The sequence below is a fragment of the Moschus berezovskii genome, chromosome 14 (genome assembly GCF_049115385.1).
Source record: "Moschus berezovskii isolate FMDL1 chromosome 14, NW_MosBer_1.0, whole genome shotgun sequence".
In the NCBI taxonomy this organism is placed as follows: Eukaryota; Metazoa; Chordata; class Mammalia; order Artiodactyla; family Moschidae; genus Moschus; species Moschus berezovskii.
The window spans coordinates 56,935,216-56,957,387 of record NC_142473.1 but is presented as its reverse complement, the minus strand read 5'-3'; the positions used below and the strand labels follow the sequence as shown (position 1 = coordinate 56,957,387).

The window sequence follows — 22,172 nt, the reverse complement described above, 5'->3', positions numbered from 1 at the left end:
CATGCTAGTTCTCCTGTCCATCCCTTGATGTCCTCTTACCTCCCATATCCTTGGTCCCTTAAATGATACATCTACATGCTGGATTTTAAGACAAAAGAGATCCAAAGAATCTGTTTAGTTCATCTGTCTACCAGGTAATGTTCTAGGAGCTGTTGGCTCTCTTTCCCAGACTTTGGCTGTAGATGTTGTGAATTTGAACTCCAGAGCTCTCGCAGCTATCCATAAGTCCATTTCTACACATAAGGAGCTGAGGAGGTTTGAGGGCTTTTTTACTTGAAATCCCCTGTACAGGTTGAGGGGCTCAGCCATACAGTCAGTGTAACAGCCTAGCTACTCTGTCTTAGAAAAGTATCACTGAAGGCAGTTCATATCAAGGTACCATCCAGACATTCACTACCGGGTTCTCCCACTGTTTCAGCCCCAATTTGTTCTGGCAAATCATCAAACTTGAGCCTGGTTCTCATATTACCAAGTGGAAGAACAAAGACCAATCAAAGTGTAGTGTTCCTACATTCTCAGAATGGGCCACTCTTCTTTCCATGGCCCAGTCTAAGGTTTCTCAGACCACCCTAAAAGTGTATCCAAAGCCTTTACTCTGAGCTCTCCATTGGAAGCCTGCCAGATCTTCATGCTCCCATCAGTGCTAGAAGACACACCAAGGCCTCCTCCGCTGGAAATGTCCAGGCATGTTATCTGTTCAAAAGACAAAACCAGTGTTGTAACCAGTGTTACAAATAATGAAATACTCTTCTTTCCTTGAAATGTTATAAACCTCTCTCAGTTCACACTCCTCTAAGACTTCTTCAAATCTATGCTTTCCAACACAAAGAACATGTATTTCACGTGAAGGCTGAGTTATCGTCACTGATCTCCCAACAAGGCTAGAGCCAAAACCCTTTATTTCTCAAAAGAAAAAGATATTCTTGTAGTCATATATAACCTCCTGCAGTTTATATAACTGTAAAGTCCCTTATTCCCATATCATTTCCATAGTTTCCACCTTTTGCTATTTTTAAAATACCTCTCCTGATTCTTAGGAACCCACTTACACAAAAGACAGACTTCCAAGATGCACCAGAAGGATTCAAGGAAAAGCAAAGATGCTTCCAATTCACTATTTCACACTGCCTCTGTAAAACCTTAATTGTTTTTGTGTATTTCAGAACAAGTAACAGAAAATTCAAATTGCCAACATCCCATGGATCACCGAAAAAGTAAGAGAGTTCCAGAAAAACATCTATTTCTGCTTTACTGACTATGCCAAAGCCTTTTGACTGTGTGGATCACAATAAACTGTGGAACATTCTGAAAGAGATGGGCATACAAGACCACTTGACCTGCCTCTTGAGAAACCTGTATGCAGGTCAGGAAGCAACAGTTAGAACTGGATGTGGAACAACAGACTGGTTCCAAATAGGAAAAGGAGTACGTCAAGGCTCTATATTGTCACCATGCTTATTTAACTTATATGCAGAGTATGTCATGAGAAATGCTGGGCTGGAGGAAGCACAAGCTGGAATCAAGATTGCCGGGAGAAATATCAATAACCTCAGATATGCAGATGACACCACCCTTATGGCAGAAAGTGAAGAAGAACTAAAGAGCCTCTTGATGAAAGTAAAAGAGGAGAGTGAAAAAGTTGGCTTAAAGCTCAACATTCAGAAAACGAAGATCATGGCATCCAGTCCCATCACTTCATGGCAGATAGATGGGGAAACAGTGGCTTTGGGGGCTCCAAAATCACTGCACATGGTGATTGCAGCCATGAAATTAAAAGACGCTTGCTCCTTGGAAGGAAAGTTATGACCAACCTAGACAGCATATTAAAAAGCAGAGACATTACTTTGCCAACCAAGGTCCATCTAGTCAAGGCTATGGTTTTTCCCGTGGTCATGTATGGATGTGAGAGTTGGACTATAAAGAAAGCTGAGAGCCGAAAAATTGATGCTTTTGAACTGTGGTGTTGGAGAAGACTCTTGCGAGTCCCTTGGATGGCAAGGAGATCCAACCAGTCCATCCTAAAGGAGATCAGTCCTGGGTATTCATTGGAGGGACTGATGTTGAAGCTGAAACTCCAATACTGATGCGGAGAGCTGACTCATTTGAAAAGACCCTGATGGTGGGAAAGATTGAGGCCAGGAGGAGAAGGGGACGACAGAGGATGAGATGGTTGGATGACATCACCGACACAATGGACATGGGTTTGGGTGGACTCCGGAAGTTGGTGATGGACAGGGAGGCCTGGCGTGCTGCGGTTCATAGGGTCGAGAGGAGTCGGACACGACTGAGCGACTGAACTGAACTGAACAGAAAATTCTCAGATTCAATATTCAATGCAATTTCAATATTAGGAATCACTTCATGAATAAGCCATGATTAGAATGCCAAGTCTTCTTCATATACATGCATATGTATTATCCCCTTTATATTAAAAAAACACCAAGTTGCAAATATTCCAGAAATGTAAGACTGAGATAAATAATTCCAGCCATATTCCCAGCAACTATGATTCTCATATGACCTAAATTATTTTTTAAAAAGTAGGAATTGTGGCTTTAATTATTCAACTTTCCAGTTTACATTTCTATGCCAATTAACCCATAATTAATAGGTGTGCAAAACTAGAGGGATTATATAGGTCAGCTCTAACACGAAGATTTTTTCTTCTTTATTTTGATTCCTCAATAAAAGGATTGTTAACTTAATTGTAGTTCTTTTAATTTAAGGATTATGACAATTAACATTTATACCATGATTCATCATTTATAAAACATTTTCAAATACACTGAAGCATTTGATCCTCATAATCCCATTCGCTCCTAGCTTCTCATTAGTGGATTCTGCTTTCACACTCATGTCTAGGAGACATTTCTCAGATCTTTCTTCTCCCACCGCTACCACCCTAATCCTTGGCCTGACAGTGACTAGGAGTACTGTCAATTTCAACTCTGTTCTGGCTTCCCAATTACATGATTAGCTTTATAAGTGTCAGAACCATGTCCAGCACCACTTTCTTACACAATTCATAGGCTATGTACATAGTAACTATTCAACAAATACCTAATACCAGTTTGGGAATAAGGATGAAGCACCTCATCAACAGGTAAGAAAGTAAAGCCATCTGACCTATATCAAGGAGATCAACTACTGTCCCCATTCACAGGGTCTCAGAAACAAAACATATTTAACACTTTCCTACTCACTCTTAAATCAATTTAATCCCTAAGTAACACAGCCAAACATCTTTCCTGACTCAGGTGGCATCTACCTTTGGCTTTATAAAAGACACCTGAAATTTAACCTGTCCAAACAGAACCCTTATTTTCCCCTGAAAGTGAAAGTCGCTCAGTTGTGTCCGACTCTTTGTGATCCCATGGACTATATAGTCCATGGAATTCTCCAGGCCAGAATACTGGAGTGGGTAGCCTTTCCCTTCTCCAGGGGATCTTCCCAACCCAGGGACCGAACCCAGGTCTCCCACATTGCGGGTCAATTCTTTACCAGCTGGGCTACAAGGGAAGCCCTCTGCTCCCTACCAATACAACTACTTGTCCCCCACTTAGTTAATGACACCAGAATTTACCTAATTCTCAGCCCAAATCTTTGGGATTATCCCAACTCCTCATTTTCTCTCTCTCATATCCAAGTCATTGACAAATCCTATCTGGTCCCACAGCCTAGTATATAGGCTCTACACCACCGTTCTATTCATTGCTATAGCTCCAGTGCCCAGAAGAGTATCTGGAATACAGTAGGTGATTAGTAAATGGGTGAACCAAATAATAATGAGTTCAAATAAGAGAAAGAGAATAAGAAATAGAATAAAGGAACAATTAATGTTTGTTTTTTTTTAATGACCTACTCTACAAAAGGTAAGTGGTTCTCCAAACACCTGAAGGAGTTCACCACTTCCTCCCCTCGAGGTCTTCAGTTCTATATTCACATATTACAGTGGCTGTCAACAAGGAGCAATTTGTTTCTGGGGGGACATGTGGTGATGCATAAACATTTTTAGTTGTCACAACTGGGCGTGCTATCTAATTGGCCACTTGTAGGCAGAATCCAGGGATGCTGCTAAACATCCTAGAGTGCACAGAACAGCCTCCTATGAAAAAGAATTATCTAGCTTAAAATGTCAATACTGCCAAGGTTGAGAAACTCTGACATACTGTTTGGTACCCTCTCAGTTAATAAACTCTCCCTGGAGGGTATGGGAACATTGTGTTATCATCTCAGTTATAGATCTTTGAGGCCCTAGTTCCTTGACCTAAAAGGTAATTAAGTCTTAACTATCCATTTCTTCCAAAGTGATAGAACACTGAAAAGTAGATTATAGATCATACCAGATGTCTTCTTCCTCCAAATTTTTATTAAAGGAGGAAAGAGAATTAACATTTATTGAACTGCTACTATATGCCAAACATGTAACAGACACTATTCTCATATAATCCACTCAAAAATCTTTTAAGCATTAGTGAGAAATCAGATGAGAAACCTGAGGTTGAAGAGGTAGTTAAGTAACTTCCCTAAGGTGACAGAGCAGAGCCAGGATACAAATCTAAGTCAGAGTCTAAAGTTAAACATTTATTCCAAAGTTACAGCAAAAGAATAGACAGATCAATAGAGCAATTATAAATATTGGATATAGATGACAATTCATGTCCTTGAGGTAAAGGATGGATTATTTTGTAGTACTGTAACATGCTAATCATTTCAAAAAGAATTGTTACAAACACTGTAAATCAAATATACTTCAATAAAACAATTTTTAAAAAATTAAATTAGACCCCTACTTCAAATCAAATAACAAAGTTTGAAATGTAAAAAATAAAACATAAAAATTCAAAAATTATCATACTTATAATTGTATTTAACAAACACTATTTATATTGTGTTTGCCAGGTTCCAAGGCTTCCCTTGTAGCTCAGTCGGTAAAGAATCTGCCTGTAGTGCAGAAGACCCGGGTTCGATCCCTGGGTTGGGAAGATCCCCTGGAGAAGGAAATGGCAACCCACTCCAGTATTTTTGCCTGGAAAATCTCATGGACAGAGGAGCCTGGTGGGCTGCAGTCCATGGGGTCACAAACAGTCGAGCACAACCGAGTGACTAATACTTCAGTTCAGTTCAGTCGCTCAGTCGTGTCCAACTCTTTGCGACCCTATGAATCACAGCACGCCAGGCCTCCCTGTCCATCACCAACTCCTGGAATTCACTCAAACTCATGTCCAACGAGTCAGTGAAGCCATCCAGCTTAGGCCCAATCCTAATTGCTTCAATCCTCACAACAACCCTAAGAGATAAATACTTTTACTCCCACTTTACAGATAAGAAACCTATAGCACAGGAAGGTTAAACAACTGGCCTGAGGTCATACAGTTAAAGTGGCAGAACCGAAATTCAAATCCAGGGGATCAAATCCAATGAGCCTGACTCTAGAGTCCCTGCTCTTACCCATTACACTGTGTAATTTAAAGTATGTGTGTGTATATATATATAAAATCATATATATAAATAAAATCATAGACTACCCTAAGCAGGATCCCAAAGGCAGTCATGATAAATTGATAGGTTTTATTATCTAGAAAATTAAATATTTTATATGTCAAAACACCATAAACAAATAACAATGAATGATAAACTATAAAAAAGCTATCTGCAAAATACATGGCAAAAGATCAATACCCTTAATATAAGAAGAGTTCTTATCAATAAAGAAAAAAATTCACTTAGAAAAATGGGCAAATGACATGAAGAATGGTCAATAAATATATGAAAAAGTGGTCAATTCATAATTAATCAAAGGAAATATAAATTAAAATAGCAATGAAACATCATCCCTCAATGGTAAAACTTAAAACAGTTTGAATAGCCAGCATTAGCAGAGAATGTCAAGTCAGACTGGCACAAAAGCGATATAGTAAAAAAAGTCTTTTTAGGCAATAGATAGGGCCCAGCTGTAGGTCAATCAATCAGAAAATTCAGTACAAGTAGAAAATAATAAAAAAGGATATAAAAATATCCTTACATTTTATTTTAACTCAAATACTAATATTTTCATGAGTCCACTAACTACTATAAAGACTTGACTTTCTTGTAAAAAACTATAACCAAAAGGTACACAACTTCCAGTTTCTTGAAAGCAAAGCAAATCTTTAGTCGCACTTACAAAGCAATCTAAGAGCAAAAATTTATCCAGGGTTTTTTAAAGAAATCTTTTCCCTAATACTGTACTACATTTATTTTGTCCAAACATACCAAAATAGCAGGTTTTAAAAAACTCTTCTTGGGAATTCCTGGTAGTTTAGTGATTAGGACTCCACTCCAGGGGGCACAGGTTCAGTCCCCAGTTGAAGAACTAAGATTTTGCATGCTGTGTGATGTAGCCAAAAAAAATCCTCTTCTGTATCAAGTCTCTATAAAGCAATCAAACTTAGTTTCCAAAGACACAGTCACTCTGCCTTTCACACTTTTATTTCATTGGCTTAACATATTTAATTCATATAATTTCAAAAACAGTACAACAGACATTGTAATGGACCCTTGGTAAGCATTCAACTTAACTGGTAGTGTCAGCATGCAAACGTCAAAGATCTTACAAGCTGCAAATGTGCTGTGAGCATGAATCAGAATGGTTTACAAAGGAAATGCAGAGCAACAGTTGACTCAATAAATCAGTTAAGTAGAAGCCAGGTAGAATATACCAAAAGCCTTATAATGTACATTCCCTGTGACTCAACAACATTTACTTTTATAAATGTACTCTAATTTTTTCTTACCTTTGTGAGTAAAGGGTTAGCTATAAATATATCATCAAAACTATGAAGTCACAAAATTAGAAATAAATGAGCCCAGTAATGTAAGATGAGAAAAATAAATTATAGTAAAGTCATACCCTGCTTATTTAACTTATATGCAGAGTACATCATGAGGAACACTGGGCTGAAAGAAGCACAAGCTGGAATCAAGATTGCGGGGAGAAATATCAATAACCTCAGATATGCAGATGATACCACCCTTATGGCAGAAAGTGAAGAGGAACTAAAAAGTCTCTTGATGAAAGTGAAAGAGGAGAATGAAAAGTTTGGCTTGAAGCTCAACATTCAGAAAACGAAGATCATGGCATCTGGTCCCATCACTTCATGGGAAATAGATGGGGAAACAGTGTCAGACTTTATTTTTTTGGGCTCCAAAATCACTGCAGATGCTGATTGCAGCCAGGAAATTAAAAGATGCTTACTCCTTGGAAGGAAAGTTATGACCAACCTAGACAGCATATTAAAAAGCAGAGACATTACTTTGCCAACAAAGGTCCGTCTAGTCAAGGCTATGGTTTTTCCCGTGGTCATGTATGGATGTGAGAGTTGGACTGTGAAGAAAGCTGATCGCTGAAGAATTGATGCTTTTGAACTGTGGTGTTGGAGAAGACTCTTGAGAGTCCCTTGGACTGCAAGGAGATCCAAACAGTCCATTCTAAAGGAGATCAATCCTGGGTGTTCATTGGAAGGACTTATGCTAAAGCTGAAACTCCAATACTTTGGCCACCTCATGCGACGAGTTGACTCACTGGAAAAGAGTCTGATGCTGGGAGGGATTGGGGGTGGGAGGAGACGGGGACGACAGAGAATGAGATGGCTGGATGGCATCACTGACTTGATGGACATGAGTTTGAGTGAACTCTGGGAGTTGGTGATGGACAGGGAGGCCTGGCGTGCTGTGATTTATGGGGTCGCAAAGAGTCAGACACGACTGAGTGACTGAACTGAACTGAGAATACTATGTGATTCTTAATTCACATAAAGTAAACACAGTATGATGTACATATTAAGAAATAAAAAGTAACTTATAAAACAGCATGTACTGTAAAAATCTATTATGGTAAAATATTTAAAGAAAAGACTGGATCAAGGAAAATAATGATATGGAAAGTATGGTGCTGGCACATATCAGGCAATCAATAAATGTTAGCTATTACTAATATGATTATTATTAATTTTACTTTTTAAATTATTAATTTTACTTTTTAAAGTTTAGATATAGTTAATAGACAATATTAGACAGTTACAGGTATACAAAATAGTGATTCACAGTATTTTAAAGGTTATATTCCATTTACAATTATAAAATACTGACTATAGTCCCTGTGTTATACAATGAACCTCTTAATCCCCTACCCCTATTTTGGCCCTCCTCACTTCCCTCCCCCTATTTATATCCATTAGTTTCTAAATCTGAGAATTTGCTTCCTTTTTGTTATATTCACTAGTTTGTTTTATTTTTCAGATTCCACATCATACAGTATTTGTCTTTTTCTGTTTAACATATTTCACTTAGCATACCCTCCAAGTCCATCCATGTTGTTGCAAGTGGCAAAATCACTGATTATTATTAGTAAGTGCCATATAACAAAAGCTCATGTTATCTTTATATTATAGAAATGAATGATTTTCACTTTCTTTTGTATTTCCTAAATTTTGATCACAAAATATATATTTGTTTCACAATAGAGTAAAAACAGCTATTTCTGAAAATGTATCACACAATAAGAAGCAGTAGGCTTTAATATAATCCATCATTTCTGCTTCCAAAAAGCCTATGGTACTAGAAAGGGCTTTATCACAAAGATCTCTGAAAATTATCCCTCAATATGCTGTCCCTGGAATTTAGAGAAAATGCCTCTTTCTATAGGCAAAGGGAGAGAAATTTAAGCAGTAGCAAATTACTCAAACATCAAGTACTATTATCATTATCCAAAAGGCGGTAAGTAGCACTAGAGTAAAGCATATTTAAGAAAATCTCAAAAAAAAAGAAAATTTCACACAATTCCTCTCTTGAAGATTACCAGTAATTGCATGCATCGCTTTGAATTATAGTTTTGTCCAGGTATACGCCCAGGAGTGGGACTGGTGGATTATATGGTAATTCTATATTTAGTTTTCTAAGGAACCTCCACACTGTTTTCCATAGTGGCTATACTAACTTACATTCCCATCAACAGTAGGAGGATTCCCTTTAATAATAATAATAATAATAAAAATTATCAGCGAGTGGATTTGTACATTTATTCTAAGGACCCAAGTACCAGTTTTGCCAAACATATAGCACTTAATCGGCTGTGTTATAACACAAAGTAAATGAAAACCACATTAATTATTAATATGTTTATAGCACTAGACAAGCAGATAAAACGAAAAACTAACATATTATTATGTTTTCTCCTCATTTTATCAAAATACTTACACTCTTCGTATGAATTCTGGAAAAAGTAGTATATGGTGCCAAAAACTTTGAAGATACATTTTCCTTTGGACATGAAACATGAATGCTTTTCTAAACAGAGAAGGAAAGATGAGATCCATCAGTAAAGCTACACCAATGAACTAAATAAAGATTTTTAAAGAAAACATTAGGATGAAAGAAACTCTAACCTTTTAAGTGTACCCTCCCTCTCTAACCCTCTTTCCCCAACCCATGAAACTATCACTCCCCTATAGATAAGCAGTCCCAAAGACTTATCTAAAAGTAAACTTGCCACCTACAAGAATTTTCAGAAAGAATGTTAGACTACTGACATGTATAGCTACCAGAGTAAGAAAGCAGGTAAATTATGGTATACTCATACAATGTGTAGATCCTGGTCAGGCTTGTGGTGTCCAATCCCATCTAGGCTTAAACTGATTATATATGTTCATAGACTGGTCATTACCAAATAACTGGTCATTACCACTGTCTTATGGTGTCCTATGTGTTCTGCCTAATCATTACAACATATATTTCAGCTACTGTAGCAAGAAACCACTAGTGACATAGTATTAAATTATACCTAGGACCAAACATAACCCACTCCAGTACTCTTGCTTGGAAAATCCCATGGACGGAGGAGCCTGGTAGGCTGCAGTCCATGCGGTCGCTAAGAGTCAGACAGGACTGAGCGACTTCACTTTCACTTTTCACTTTCATGCACTGGAGAAGGAAATGGCAACCCACTCCAGTGTTCTTGCCTGGAGAATCCCAGGAATGGGGGAGCCTGGTGGACTGCTGTTATTCGGGTCACAGAGAGTCGGACACGACTGAAGCGACTTAGCAGCAGTAGCAGCAGCAGGACCAAACATTAGATTCAAGTGACATGACTTGCTAAAGGAAGACTGTAACCATTTAAGTATGTTGGTGTTTCAAGGCCAAGATATAAAAGGCTTGGTAAACACTTCCTCAAGGATTCTTGCAACACAACAATCAATCTACTCTAACACTGTCCCCTAAGTGTGTATCTCCTACATAGAGCTGAGGAGCTGCTCTCACCAAACGGACCCTAATCTGTTATCCCTTATGCAATAGTACTTAAAAGTTTCTGAAAATTCTTCTGGACAATGAAAATGTCTTCAATAATCAAGACTTTCTAAACCTCTTTATGTATAAGCACAGTCCTCACAGTTCATGAGAAAGAATAGTTTTAAAGTTATAATATTCTCATCACTGAAAATCAATATTCTCTTATTACAGATATTCCATTCCTTTAAAAAGACAATTAGGTTATCTATATGGACCTTTCTTTCTTAGCTAGCATATCTATGCCTGGCTGCTTTCAGGCCTTTTATTAAATGAGTTTTTGCTTCTAACCGCATGACAAAGCCCATACAGCTGCAAGAGAGCTGACCTGGATTTGGAATTGTCTCCTGTACCCGAAACTAAAGTGTCAGCTAAACTTTCCTGGCTAAATATTCATACAAAGAAAGGACATGAGGAGCTCTAAAAGCTTAGTGTTCGAGCCTCTGTAAGACCTGGGTTTTCTCTCAGGAAATTTATTTCTTTGGAGTTAATTATATAAAAGATTTCAAGAAATGAGTGGCTTTCTCCTGCTCATCAATCCTGCAAATCACACTTTAATCCACAAACAGACTATGAAGGGAGATAAATGTTGAATTATCTTCCAGCAGTAGAAAATGTTCATGAGAAGATTTAAAAGAAAAGCTGTGGGAGGTATCAAAACAGACAAAATTCAGTGTGAAGGGGAAGAGTGAATACTTCACACTAAGATAAAAATAAAAGTAAAAACTTTTATCTTTCGAGGGGTTAGGTTTTTAAGCATAATGAGAGATCTGTTTTAACAGGACAATGCAGCAACATCAAATAGCAAAGTGACTCATGGTAGTTAGGAAACATGAATGTTCAACCATAAGCACGCACTGTCTGACCCAGCAGGTATTCAGCAATAATTAGCAATGATGTTGGATGGGCCTGAGTACAAAGGGAAGAAAGGAAGTCAGCATCCAGGCTGTGAATGGATACTGGCAAACCACCTGGAGAAAATGTAAGCTTGCAAGGTGGTGTTATACTTGAAGTTAATAGAAATGGGTTTCAATTCTGACACAGTCTAGCCAGCTTTGATTATTAAGGGTTAATTAACCTCTCTGAGTCTGCTTATCTGCAAAATGGAAATTTAAAATGCTAATCTGACAGGATTGTTACGATAAACAATAACTCACTTTTGAAATACCTTAGTTTCTTTTATATGCATTCACAATCCTCACTAATCAGCCTATGAAACAGAATACAGCCTCTGTTTTACAGATGAGGAAACTGAGGCTCAGGTAACCAAGTTATTTATCTAAAATTATATAGCTAGTAAATGTCACAGTAACTAAGACTTGGACTCAGATCTTCTGGCACTTTCTACAATACTGTTTATGAAAAACAAATATAAAAATATATAAAAACATGCAGCATATTTTGCACAGAGGGTAGTAAATGAACATTTACTAAAAATCTTATGTAAAAAAACAAAGTATTCTCTATTCTTGTCAGTACACCTGAAACATCTTATAACTAAGAAAGCTTAATTACACCAAAAAAAGAAAAAAAAAGGCTGTTTCACCCTTTGGGAATAATCTCCCTGGAGCACAATGACTGCAGCCATCAGAATGAGGAAGGAAAGTCAGATCATGAGTTCTGCAACACTTAGATGGCCATCTACTCATACCACTAATACAGGCCTTCACCAAGGTGTGGCCAAACACATAATGCTATATTGTACAATATGAGGTACTAGCTACATAAAGCTACTGAGCACTTGAAATGTGGCTAATACAAATGAGTGACTGAATTTTTAATCTTATTTAAAGTTTAATTTAAAAACTGATACTTGATCCAATTATTGGAAAACTTTTTAAGTATGTTTGGAGCTACTTAGGTACATGAACCATCTGTTTTCAACTGTAAATTTTTTTAAACCTAAATACATATCAAGTATTTCCAATTAAAAAATTAGAGTTTCAATTGAGAAACAATTATACAAAGGAGCGCAAAGACTTAATAAGAAAAAAAAAGAGTAAGAAGAAAGAAGTGTAAACTATTTCTAATAATTTTTTATATTAATTACAGGTAGAAATAACATTTTAGATATATTGGGTTAAATGATATATATTATTAAAACTAATTTCACCTATTATTTTTTTACCTTTTATATGTGGCTACTGGAAAATTTAAAATTACACATCCTGCTATATATAAAATAGATAAACAAAAGGACCTATTGTTTAATACAGGGAACTATACTCAGTATCTTGTAACAACCTATAATGGAAAAGAATCTGAAAAAGAATACATATATAATATCCATATACATATATACATAACTGAATCACTTTGCTATACACCTAAAACACTGTAAATCAACTAGACTTCAATAAAAAAAAATTACACATGTGGCTCACTAGTGAACAGCACTAGTATAAGGGAAGCAAGAGAAAGTTTGCATTTAAAACCATGTCTAAGTATAAAAGAAAAACTCTTGACATTCAAAGGCAGTAAAAATTATGATTATTATATGAATGGAATGGAGATGACAGTTATACACAGATGAGTATAAATATTTAAAGTAGATATATAAGATACTACCATAGTTTTGGACATGATGCCATCTAGAAGACATAAAAACCTACCTTATTTATTTCATTCACAATAAATCCTTCAGAAGCTGTAACCTCTGGGATGCCATCAAGGCCAATTCCTTGACAAGTTAGGCTGCCATACAAAGTTGGTTTCCCTATATAGACAAAGATGCATGTTTCAAAAAATAAGAAGAATTAAACATTTTTCTCATTGAAGGCCCAATTCAGGCATCTGTATATATGGGAGGAAACTGGCTCATGAAAGAAAAGCAGGTACTTGTGTTAGTAGTGAGGTGAGCAGAAAGAAAAATAGCCTAGATGAACCTAATTTGGAAGAAATATACTCAAGGGCTAAAAGCCAGGAACAAAGATTTTGAGAGATAATATAGTATTTGTAAAGCTACTAGAGTAATCTCAACCTCAGTTTTACTGCCTGTGAAATGGAATTTTCCCAAGATGTAAGATGAAGATCAACATGAACATACGCATTTATCCACCGTACAGACATATTAACACAGAGTAAAGAGTTAAGCTTCAATAACTGGGAAATCTGCTTAAGCAGGACACTGCTTTTGCAGTAACATGGGCTAAATAAGATATTATCCTGCACGTAAATGTTAAAATGTTCTCTTCTATCCTTCTTCTGCACTATATATATATATGTTGTTCTGTAACAGCCCACAATATGTTGTTTACATTTCTGGCCTCCCTACCAGACTATAAGTCCTTGAGTTCAGAAAACTAGCAAAGTGCTCAAATTATTCAGTAAATAACTGGTGCACGAAACTTAAATTCTAGGAGTAAGAGGAAAGTAAAATCATCATGCAAAAGTCATTCATGCAGAGTAGGAGAGCTTCCTAGAGAGGGTGGGACTTAAGTAGGATCTTGAAAGATACAACTAGGCAGAAAATAAGGGAAAGGAATGGGGAAGGAAATGGCAACCCCCTCCAGTATTCTTGCCTGGAAAATCTCACGGAAAGAGAAACCTGGTGGGCTACAGTCCACGGGGTCACAAAGAGTTGGACAGGACTGAGTGAGTACAAGGGAAAGGAAACTGTCAGGGAATAGCATGTCAAGAATAAAGAACAGTCACATAGGAATAAGGGGGGAGGAGGCATCAATTAATATACTAGTTTAGTCACTGAAAGATATTAATGGAATAACCTACAATCTAGGGTAGAAGTTTGGACTAGAGAAGATCTAGTGAAGAAGGTGTGGCAGGGAAGTGGCATGAAATGTTAGTTCAGAAAGATGCCACAAAAATAGGGTTGAGTGAACTCTGCTTTTTGTCCCACTCCATGATTCCCTCCTGGCTTCTAATTATCCTAGGAAGTCTGGCCCTTTCGGTATATTATTTCTACCAATTTCCTGTCAGCACTGTCAATGACTTCTACATTTACAAAGTCACTAAAACGATCTCAGTCTCAGTATCTTGTCTGTGTAACAAAAGTGGGATTAATCTAACCATTCACCTTTCTACATTTCTACATATAGGCTGCTGAGGACAGATACAGAACAGGACACAACTGTGCAAACTGGCACCGGTACAACTTACCACAGTTTTCAAACTCTGTATAGTTTAGGAGTCCTTTTGCCCCTTTTGTTCCCAGAGCAGCTAATTTTCACTATACCTAGCCTATCATCCGGAGAAGGCAATGGCAAGCCACTCCAGTACTCTTGCCTAGAAAATCCCATGGACGGAGGAATCTGGTAGGCTGCAGTCCATAGGGTCACTAAGAGTCAGGCACGACTGAGTGACTTCACTTTTCACTTTCACACACTGGAGAAGGAAATGGCAACCCACTCCAGTGTTCTTGCCTGGAGAATCCCAGGGATGGGTGAGACTAGTGGGCTGCCATCTATGGGGTCGCACAGAGTCAGACATGACTGAAGCGACTTAGCAGCAGCAGCAGCAGCCTATCATCAAAACCTTCTTCCTTCATAACAGCCAAAAACTGGAAACAATTCATATGTTCATCAGCTGGTGAACAGACAAAAAATGTGCTATGTCCTTACAACAGACTGTTGGCCATAAAAACATATGAATGCCACATATGGATGAACCTTGAAAATGTCATGTTAAATGAAAGGTGCAAAAGGCCACATATTAGGACTCTATTTATAAGAGATGTCCAAAACAGGCAAATCCACAGAGAAAGTCAATTAGTGGTCGCTAGGAGCTAGGAGGCAGAGAAGGCAATGGCAAGCCACTCCAGTACTCTTGCCTAGAAAATCCCATGGATGGAGGAGCCTGGTAGGCTGCAGTCCGTGGGGTCGGACATGACTGAGCGACTTCACTTTCACTTTTCACTTTCACACATTGGAGAAGAAAATGGCAACCCACTCCAGTGTTCTTGCCTGGAGAATCCCAGGGATGGGGGAGCCTGGTGGGCTTCCGTCTATGGGGTCACACAGAGTCGGACATGACTGAAGTGACTTAGCACCAGCAGCAGCAGCAGGAGCTAGGAGGAGGGTAGAATGTGGAGAGACTGCTAAACAGCATAAGGTTTCTTTTAGAGGTGATGAAAATGTGTAGAATTACTGACAGAAATACAACTCTATGAATATACTAGGACCCATTGAATTGTACACTTTAAAAAGATAAACTTTACTGTATGTGAATTATATCTGAATACAGTTATTATCTTTAAAAAAAATCAGAATCCTAATAGTACCTACATGTTATGGTTGACATCTAGCCCATAGATAGCATACATTTTATTTCAACAAAACTGCTATTTCAGGAGAAAACAACAACAAAAAAAACCTCTTCTTTAAGACCTGACCCTAACTCCAACATCACAAAGAAAATTGAGGCTATAAGAAAATTTCATATTTCTATATCCATGTCTATGCATGTATCTATTAATACATCTACACTTACCCTCACCTTCTTTCATCTTAGTCTTTTAGACTTAATTCAATCTCTTTCTCATCTAAGATACTGATTTTTCAGTTAATCTTCTACCTACAACCTATATATTTTTTTCTTTTTTAAAAATATATTTATTTACTTTTAAATAAGGGCTTCCCTGGTGGCTCAGACGGTCAAGAATCTGCCTATAACGGAAGAGACGTGAGTTCAGTCCCTGGGTCAGGAAGATCCCCTGGAGGAGGGCATGGCAATCCACTCTAGTATTCTTGCCGAGAGAATCCCCATGGACAGAGGAGCCTGGCAAGCTACAGTCCATGGGGTTGCAAAGAGTCAGACACAACTAAGCAACTAAGCACAGCATTTTAAAATGAAACAAAGATGAATATTTTTAATGTATAACCTGTATTTTAATTGCTCTCCAATTAGTTCCCATCTTTAAAAATAAGACAAAAATCCTTGATTCTGAGACCTTCCAGCTACCACCTTTCTTCAATGCAGCACCAATTTCCTCAAAAGAAAACTATTTAAAACTATTTCTCCTAGAAACTCTTATTATGGAGAGACATCAAAGGTCTCTGAAAATGAAAAATAATCAGCAAAACAAAGCTTTCTTACAAAAAGGAAAAAAAATTTTTAATGTTACCACACTAACTGAAAACAAATGGATGAGAATAATACAGGAATGTCATTGAAACGAAAAATTTGGAAAACTTTGGAGCTAACTATATATGGTAGGGTGAGGTACCAGGTTTTTCACTCTGATGTCTAGAATAGCGATAACCTAAGAACTGAAAAAATCTAGAAAGAAAACCTGTTTGACAACAGAAGCGCTCAGCTTCAGATTTCGGATCTGATAAGCTCAAAACGGTAGTGAGAGTTTTAACCAGAAATGTTTAGCAGGTAACTATTCAATCTCTGCTTGAAAATGAAGAGAGGTCAGAACTAGAGCTGTAGACCCAGGAATCGTAATCAGGAAGGTCACAGCTAAATCTGCAGAACTGCTTAGAATACAATAATATATGGCAAAGACACGGATTAAGATGCAGCAGCAATGTCTGCATAAATGTCTGTGGCTCCCAATGGAACATCAATTGGAAGTTCTTCCCCTAGAATGGAGGAGCTGCAGCACAGAAAGGTCAGAGAACATCTGAAGACTGAGCCCTGTTCAAGCAGTCTGGGCCAGGACAAAGTAGGAAGCTCTTTCCTAGGGGTTGTAAATCCTTTCTCTAAAGGGAAGGCATACAGATTTAAGGATATTACCTGGGGGGTGACAGCTCAGCCAGGCCTCCCCTTCGTCCTTCCTATGAAGAGAAACAAAAACCTAATTAGACTCACTCAATGTCAAAATGGATGTTATTGATGAAGGGGAGAAAGAACATATAATTTCCAGTTTAGCCACAGCACTTACACAAATCAGTCTAATACCTTATCCAGGCATAGACAAATTTTATTGGCTGAAGAAATACTTATGGATTGTGTTTAATGCATAGACCTGCTAGTTAAATGAAGCTCAAGTACTTCTTCATGAAACACTTATTACTTGCACAATCTTGAGCAACTTACTTCTCGATTCTGGACTTGTGTTCTCTCAAAGGTGGTCCTCAATAAATGTCAGTGTTCTTCCTATTACACATCTGGTATTGTAGTAATAAGGTTTATTTTATTTCAGCTCACCTAGTAAGGCATAAGTTTCTTAAATTCAGGAGACTATGTTTCATTCACCTTCACCATTGTTTCCATTTTAAAAACCTATAATAGTTGCCATTCATGGCACTGCTGTTGGAGAAGGAAAAGGCAACCCACTCCAGTATTCTTGCCTGGGAAATCCCAACAACAGAAGAGCCTGGCCGGCTATAGTCCACGGCAGACACGGCTTAGCCGCTGAATACCGCGGTACCGCTGTACTCCTTCTGGTGCCTAGCAAAATAACTTGCATAGTATATGATCCATAAATAAATAAATGAATGGTTTGCTGTTCATTCCAATTAAGCTGTTAGCGTCTCGAAGGCAGGAACCATCCCTTAAGTTTAGACTACACATCTGAACTCCGCCGAGCATCTATTTAGGTCAGATCTGGACATGCTGGGCGTTACACTGTTCCCTGAAAAGACCTGTGAAGTGAAAGTCGCTCAGTCGTGTCCGACTCTTTGCGACCTCATGAACTATACGCAACATGACTAACACACCACTAGGGGTCGAGAAGCATGTCAAGACTCCTGGTGATGCAGATTGTTGGAACTTTTGGAAATAGCTGAGGGCCAATAAGTATTTGCTAAATGACCATGACTATTTGGCCAAGAGTCTTCCTGCCTCTCAGTTTTCCTGTCGTTCTCCAACTCATTGACCCTATTCTGCCTCTGCCATCACACGACGCATACGTGTTCCTGGGATTCAGCACTCTTCCGAGAATGAAAAACAGTGACCATGTGGATTTGAGATTTCTTCTAGGCACAGGGTTCCATGTGAAGAGGCAACCCATATGGACATCCTGGGTTGGGGATGGCGCTCCTTAACGTAAAGGCCACATCCGCTACCCGCCTCCTATGTCCCAGTTCTGGACCTAGATTCACCTGAGAGCCTGGGCCCAGTCGCTCTGAATCCTCAAAGGTGCCGCCATCTTGACCCGCCTCCACCAGCCCGCCCCTTCCGCTCTCTCCCGGAAGTGGATTCCCCACTGAGGCTGCGTCGAGAACGAAGGGCGGGATCTACCCCTAAAAGCCGTAAATGAAAATACGCGGTGGATTCTTTTTCTCTCCCCGCCCCTTTGCGCGCGCGCTCCCTGCAGGAAGCTGGTTCCTGATCGGAGGTTTACCGGGTAACTCTGTAGAGTTACAACTGCCTGCAAAACCGACGCCGCTGTGCAGCAGCGCGCGTTCGAGTCCTCCTGTCTGCCTGTTCGGTGAGCACTGTGTGCCGCGATCTTACGCGGTGAAGCCTAGCGGGCACAGCGCGGTCTCGCGAGTGCGCATGCGTCTTCTCCGGAAGGTGGTCGAGGAGAGTTTAAGTGACTTGACCGCCTGAGTTTTTCTGCTTACCCATCCTTTCAGTGCCTTCTTAGTCCCGGCTGGCCTTCGCGAACCAGCTGCCGACCATCCAGCCTGCCCTGGTCTCTGACTGAGGGTCTTCCGCTTTTTACTCATGAGAGACTGAAGCCAGGTTGGGGTGGGGAAAGAATATGACACCATTTACTTAAGTCCTTTCGTAGCCCAAGCACTTGTCCCTTATTAGCATCTTATTCCTTGCAGTAACTCTGTGAGTTAAATATTACCTTAAGAAGGAAACTAAGGGATTTCCTGTGTGGTCCAGTCGTTAGGATTGCCCTTCCGCTGTAGGGGACACCAGTTCGCTTCCTGGTAGGGGAACTAAGATCCCACATGCTAAAAAACTTAAAAAAAAAGAATGCATGCTAAGGGGTGTGCACAGTAAAACGAGGTGCCAGTATTTGAATCCGGATTTCTTGGCTTAGAATCCAAGGCACTGTTCTTTCCACTATACTGTTTCAAGAGGCTTGCCCTTGCCTTTAAAGAGCTCATAGTATGTTTAGAAAGAGGAAACATGTATAGTAATAGGAGTTATCATTTATTGAACTCTGGACGTGCCAGGCTCCTTACGTGCATTATCTCATTTAGTCTTCAGTCCTGTGAGATAGATTTCATCTGTGTTTTTCAAGAGAGATTATAAAGTGTAATTTGCTCAAAGTAAACCAGTGAGTCAGTGACCAAGCTAATTTTCCGAGCCAAGTTTGTTTTCGAAGCCCATTTTCTCCCTCCTCCCTTGCCTTCAAAGCAAATGAATTTTGTGTAGGGCTCTAGAGTTCTTGGGCTTTCCTGGTGGCTCCGAATCTGCCTGTAATGCAGGAGACCTGGGTTCAATCCCTGGGTCATGAAGATCCTCTGAAGAAGGAAATGGCAACCTGCTCCAGTATTCTTGCCTGGAGAAATCCATGGACAGAGAAGCCTGGCGGGCTACAGTCCATGGGGTATCAAGAGTCTGGACAGGACTGAGCGATTAACAATTTCACTTTCATAGAGTTCTTAAAACCTTTTTGTGACTTCCCCATTGCCCTCTTGATACCTTAACATGTGCTCTTCCTATGATCAGATACTTTCTCAACTCATCACTTTCATTAATTTTCCTGTTCTCATACTTTATTCTCCAGTCATGTAAAACTTTCAGTTCATCTCATGTCAAATTCTGTCTCAAATCCCCACCCTGCTCTTCCATTGACTAGGAATATTCTTTACATCTCTGGCTCTTCCCTTTTCATCTTTCAAGTCTCAGTTTAGAAATCACTTTTCTGCAAGAAGGCTTCCCTGCCTGTTTGTCCGCTTGTCTGGCTTAGGTAGTCTCCACTGTCTTCCCAATTTTAGCTGTTTATACACACTGTACGCAAGTAAACAGCCTTTTAACTTACCTAAATTATAAACTCTATGAAGGCAGGAAGTGTATCTGTCTTGGTCACTCTTGTATCCTCAACTGTGGCATAGAGCTTGGTACATGATAGATACTCAGTGATAATTTGTTAAATGAATCGGAGACCCAGGAAAGGCATTAAGGAGTCTTAGCTTATTTATCAGAGAAGGCAATGGCACCCCACTCCAGTACTCTTGCCTGGAAAATCCCATGGACGGAGGAGCCTGGTAGGCTGCAGTCCATGAGGTCACTAAGAGTTGGACACGACTGAGTGACTTCACTTTCACTTTCATGCATTGGAGAAGGAAATGGCAACCCACTCCAGTGTTCTTGCCATGAGAATCCCAGGGACGGGGGAGCCTGGTAGGAGGCTGTCTGTGGGGTCGCACAGAGTCGGACACGACTGAAGTGACTTAGCAGCAGCAGCTTATTTATAGCCTGTCATGGTTAAATTTGTACAAAGGCTGAGTCATTTATCTTCAAACCTCTCTTAAGTTCCTTCTATATGCTACCTTGTGCTGGGTGCTCTGAAGTGGGTGATCGTGGAAAGGCAATGTGGGCAAGTGCACCCCACATTAAGTATTCTCACACCTCACAAACTTAGTTCTTGCCCTGTACCTTGTATGCTCTCTGTTCTCCACACAACTCCCCATTCTCCCAAATGTCAAACCCTACCCATATATGGTTACTCAAGTTCTAAACTTTGTTCTTCTCTAGCCACAGAATAAGGCTAATTGGAGAAAAGAAGATTGCTTCTCCAATAGGAGAAAAGAGATAGCTTTCCCAGAAATGTGACATTTCACCTAATTCCAGTTCTATTAGTAGAATCCATTTGAGCTTATTAGTGCTGTGCGGAGCATTCTCACATACTTTATCTCATTCTGTTCAGTTGAGACCATTTTGCAAGCCTACTGCTGGGGGTACCAGGATGAATCAGGCCCAGTATTTGTCCTCAAATAGCTCACAATCTCCAAGGGGAGACATAGTCATAAATAGACTATAATGGCTATAAAAGTGCAGTGGTCAGTGTTGTTTATAACAGGAACATATATAATCATGTCCGTACTCTAACCTTGCTCCCGTTGATATTCTAGAGACTCCAGAAGATGTCAGCTCAAGGCCATGCCTGGTCCCAACAGGTGAAGAAGGATGAAGAAGAGGACCCGCTGGACCAGCTCATCTCCCGCTCAGGCTGCGCCGCTTCCCACTATGCAGTGCAGGAGTGCATGGCCGAGCACCAGGACTGGAGGCAGTGCCAGCCACAGGTGCAGGCCTTCAGGGACTGCATGAGCGAACAGCAGGCAAGGCGACGGGAGGAACTGTTGAGGCTGAAAGAGCAAAGCAGCACCCACCCCTGAGACCCCAAACCACCTATCCCCAGAGGCTGGCCCTGCAGAAACTAGCACCCAGACAGATCATGGGAGAAAGAAATCCTGAACAGTGGAAGTATGGGCCAAGAACTGTAAGACTTGGGGATAGTATTTGGGCCTGAGGCTGAGAGCCAGGCAGCCATGGGTTTGGACATGAGCTATCATATTGAGATCCCACACTTCCTCACCCATATTGTGTCATCAATATTAAATATTGACCAGTATTTGCCATGTAAAACAGTGGGGTTAAGGGATGCTCTGCTATGCTATATCTTGGGTCAGTATGCCAAGTACTCTGCTGATTACATGAACATTTAATTTTAAAGTAAATTCACAATATAAAGGTAAATTGGTTACTCTTAATCATTCATTTATTTGGTCATAGGTTCAAAAACAACAAGGTTTATGAGACCTCATGTCCCATGCACTGTTTAGGAAACTGGTGTAATGCAAATATATCTCCCTTCATATTGCTTTAGTCTGGTTTGAGAGAGAAAACACTAGAACAACTAATTTCTGATAATGATACAAATGACTTTATCTTTCATCAGTTGTTCTGGATATTTCAGTCAGTCTAATGGAAGGAAGAAGGCAAATGGGAAAAAAAATACTAAGTGCCTCTCACATGTC

At 39.4% G+C, this 22,172-nt stretch overlaps 2 protein-coding genes across 2 annotated transcripts in view; one reads left to right on the top strand and one right to left on the bottom strand.

Moving 5' to 3' along the window:
* PAAF1 (proteasomal ATPase associated factor 1) overlaps positions 1-18,427 on the bottom strand; it is a 41,166-nt gene extending 22,739 nt beyond the window's left edge. The window contains exons 1-5 of the mRNA XM_055423650.2: positions 18,330-18,427; positions 17,020-17,060; positions 12,936-13,039; positions 9,238-9,327; positions 595-693 (exon numbers count right to left, since the gene is read on the bottom strand). Coding sequence (XP_055279625.2) covers positions 595-693; positions 9,238-9,327; positions 12,936-13,039; positions 17,020-17,060; positions 18,330-18,376 — 381 coding nt within the window. The 5' untranslated portion in view covers positions 18,377-18,427. The remainder of the gene's footprint in view (positions 1-594; positions 694-9,237; positions 9,328-12,935; positions 13,040-17,019; positions 17,061-18,329) is intronic.
* Positions 18,428-18,506: 79 nt separating this feature from the next.
* Positions 18,507-21,891, top strand: COA4 (cytochrome c oxidase assembly factor 4 homolog). Its single transcript, XM_088843182.1, has 2 exons — positions 18,507-18,658; positions 21,267-21,891. Exon 2 carries the CDS (start codon positions 21,279-21,281, stop codon positions 21,528-21,530), a length of 252 nt encoding a protein of 83 aa, XP_088699308.1. The 5' UTR covers positions 18,507-18,658; positions 21,267-21,278; the 3' UTR covers positions 21,531-21,891.
* The last annotated feature ends 281 nt before the right edge of the window (positions 21,892-22,172 follow it).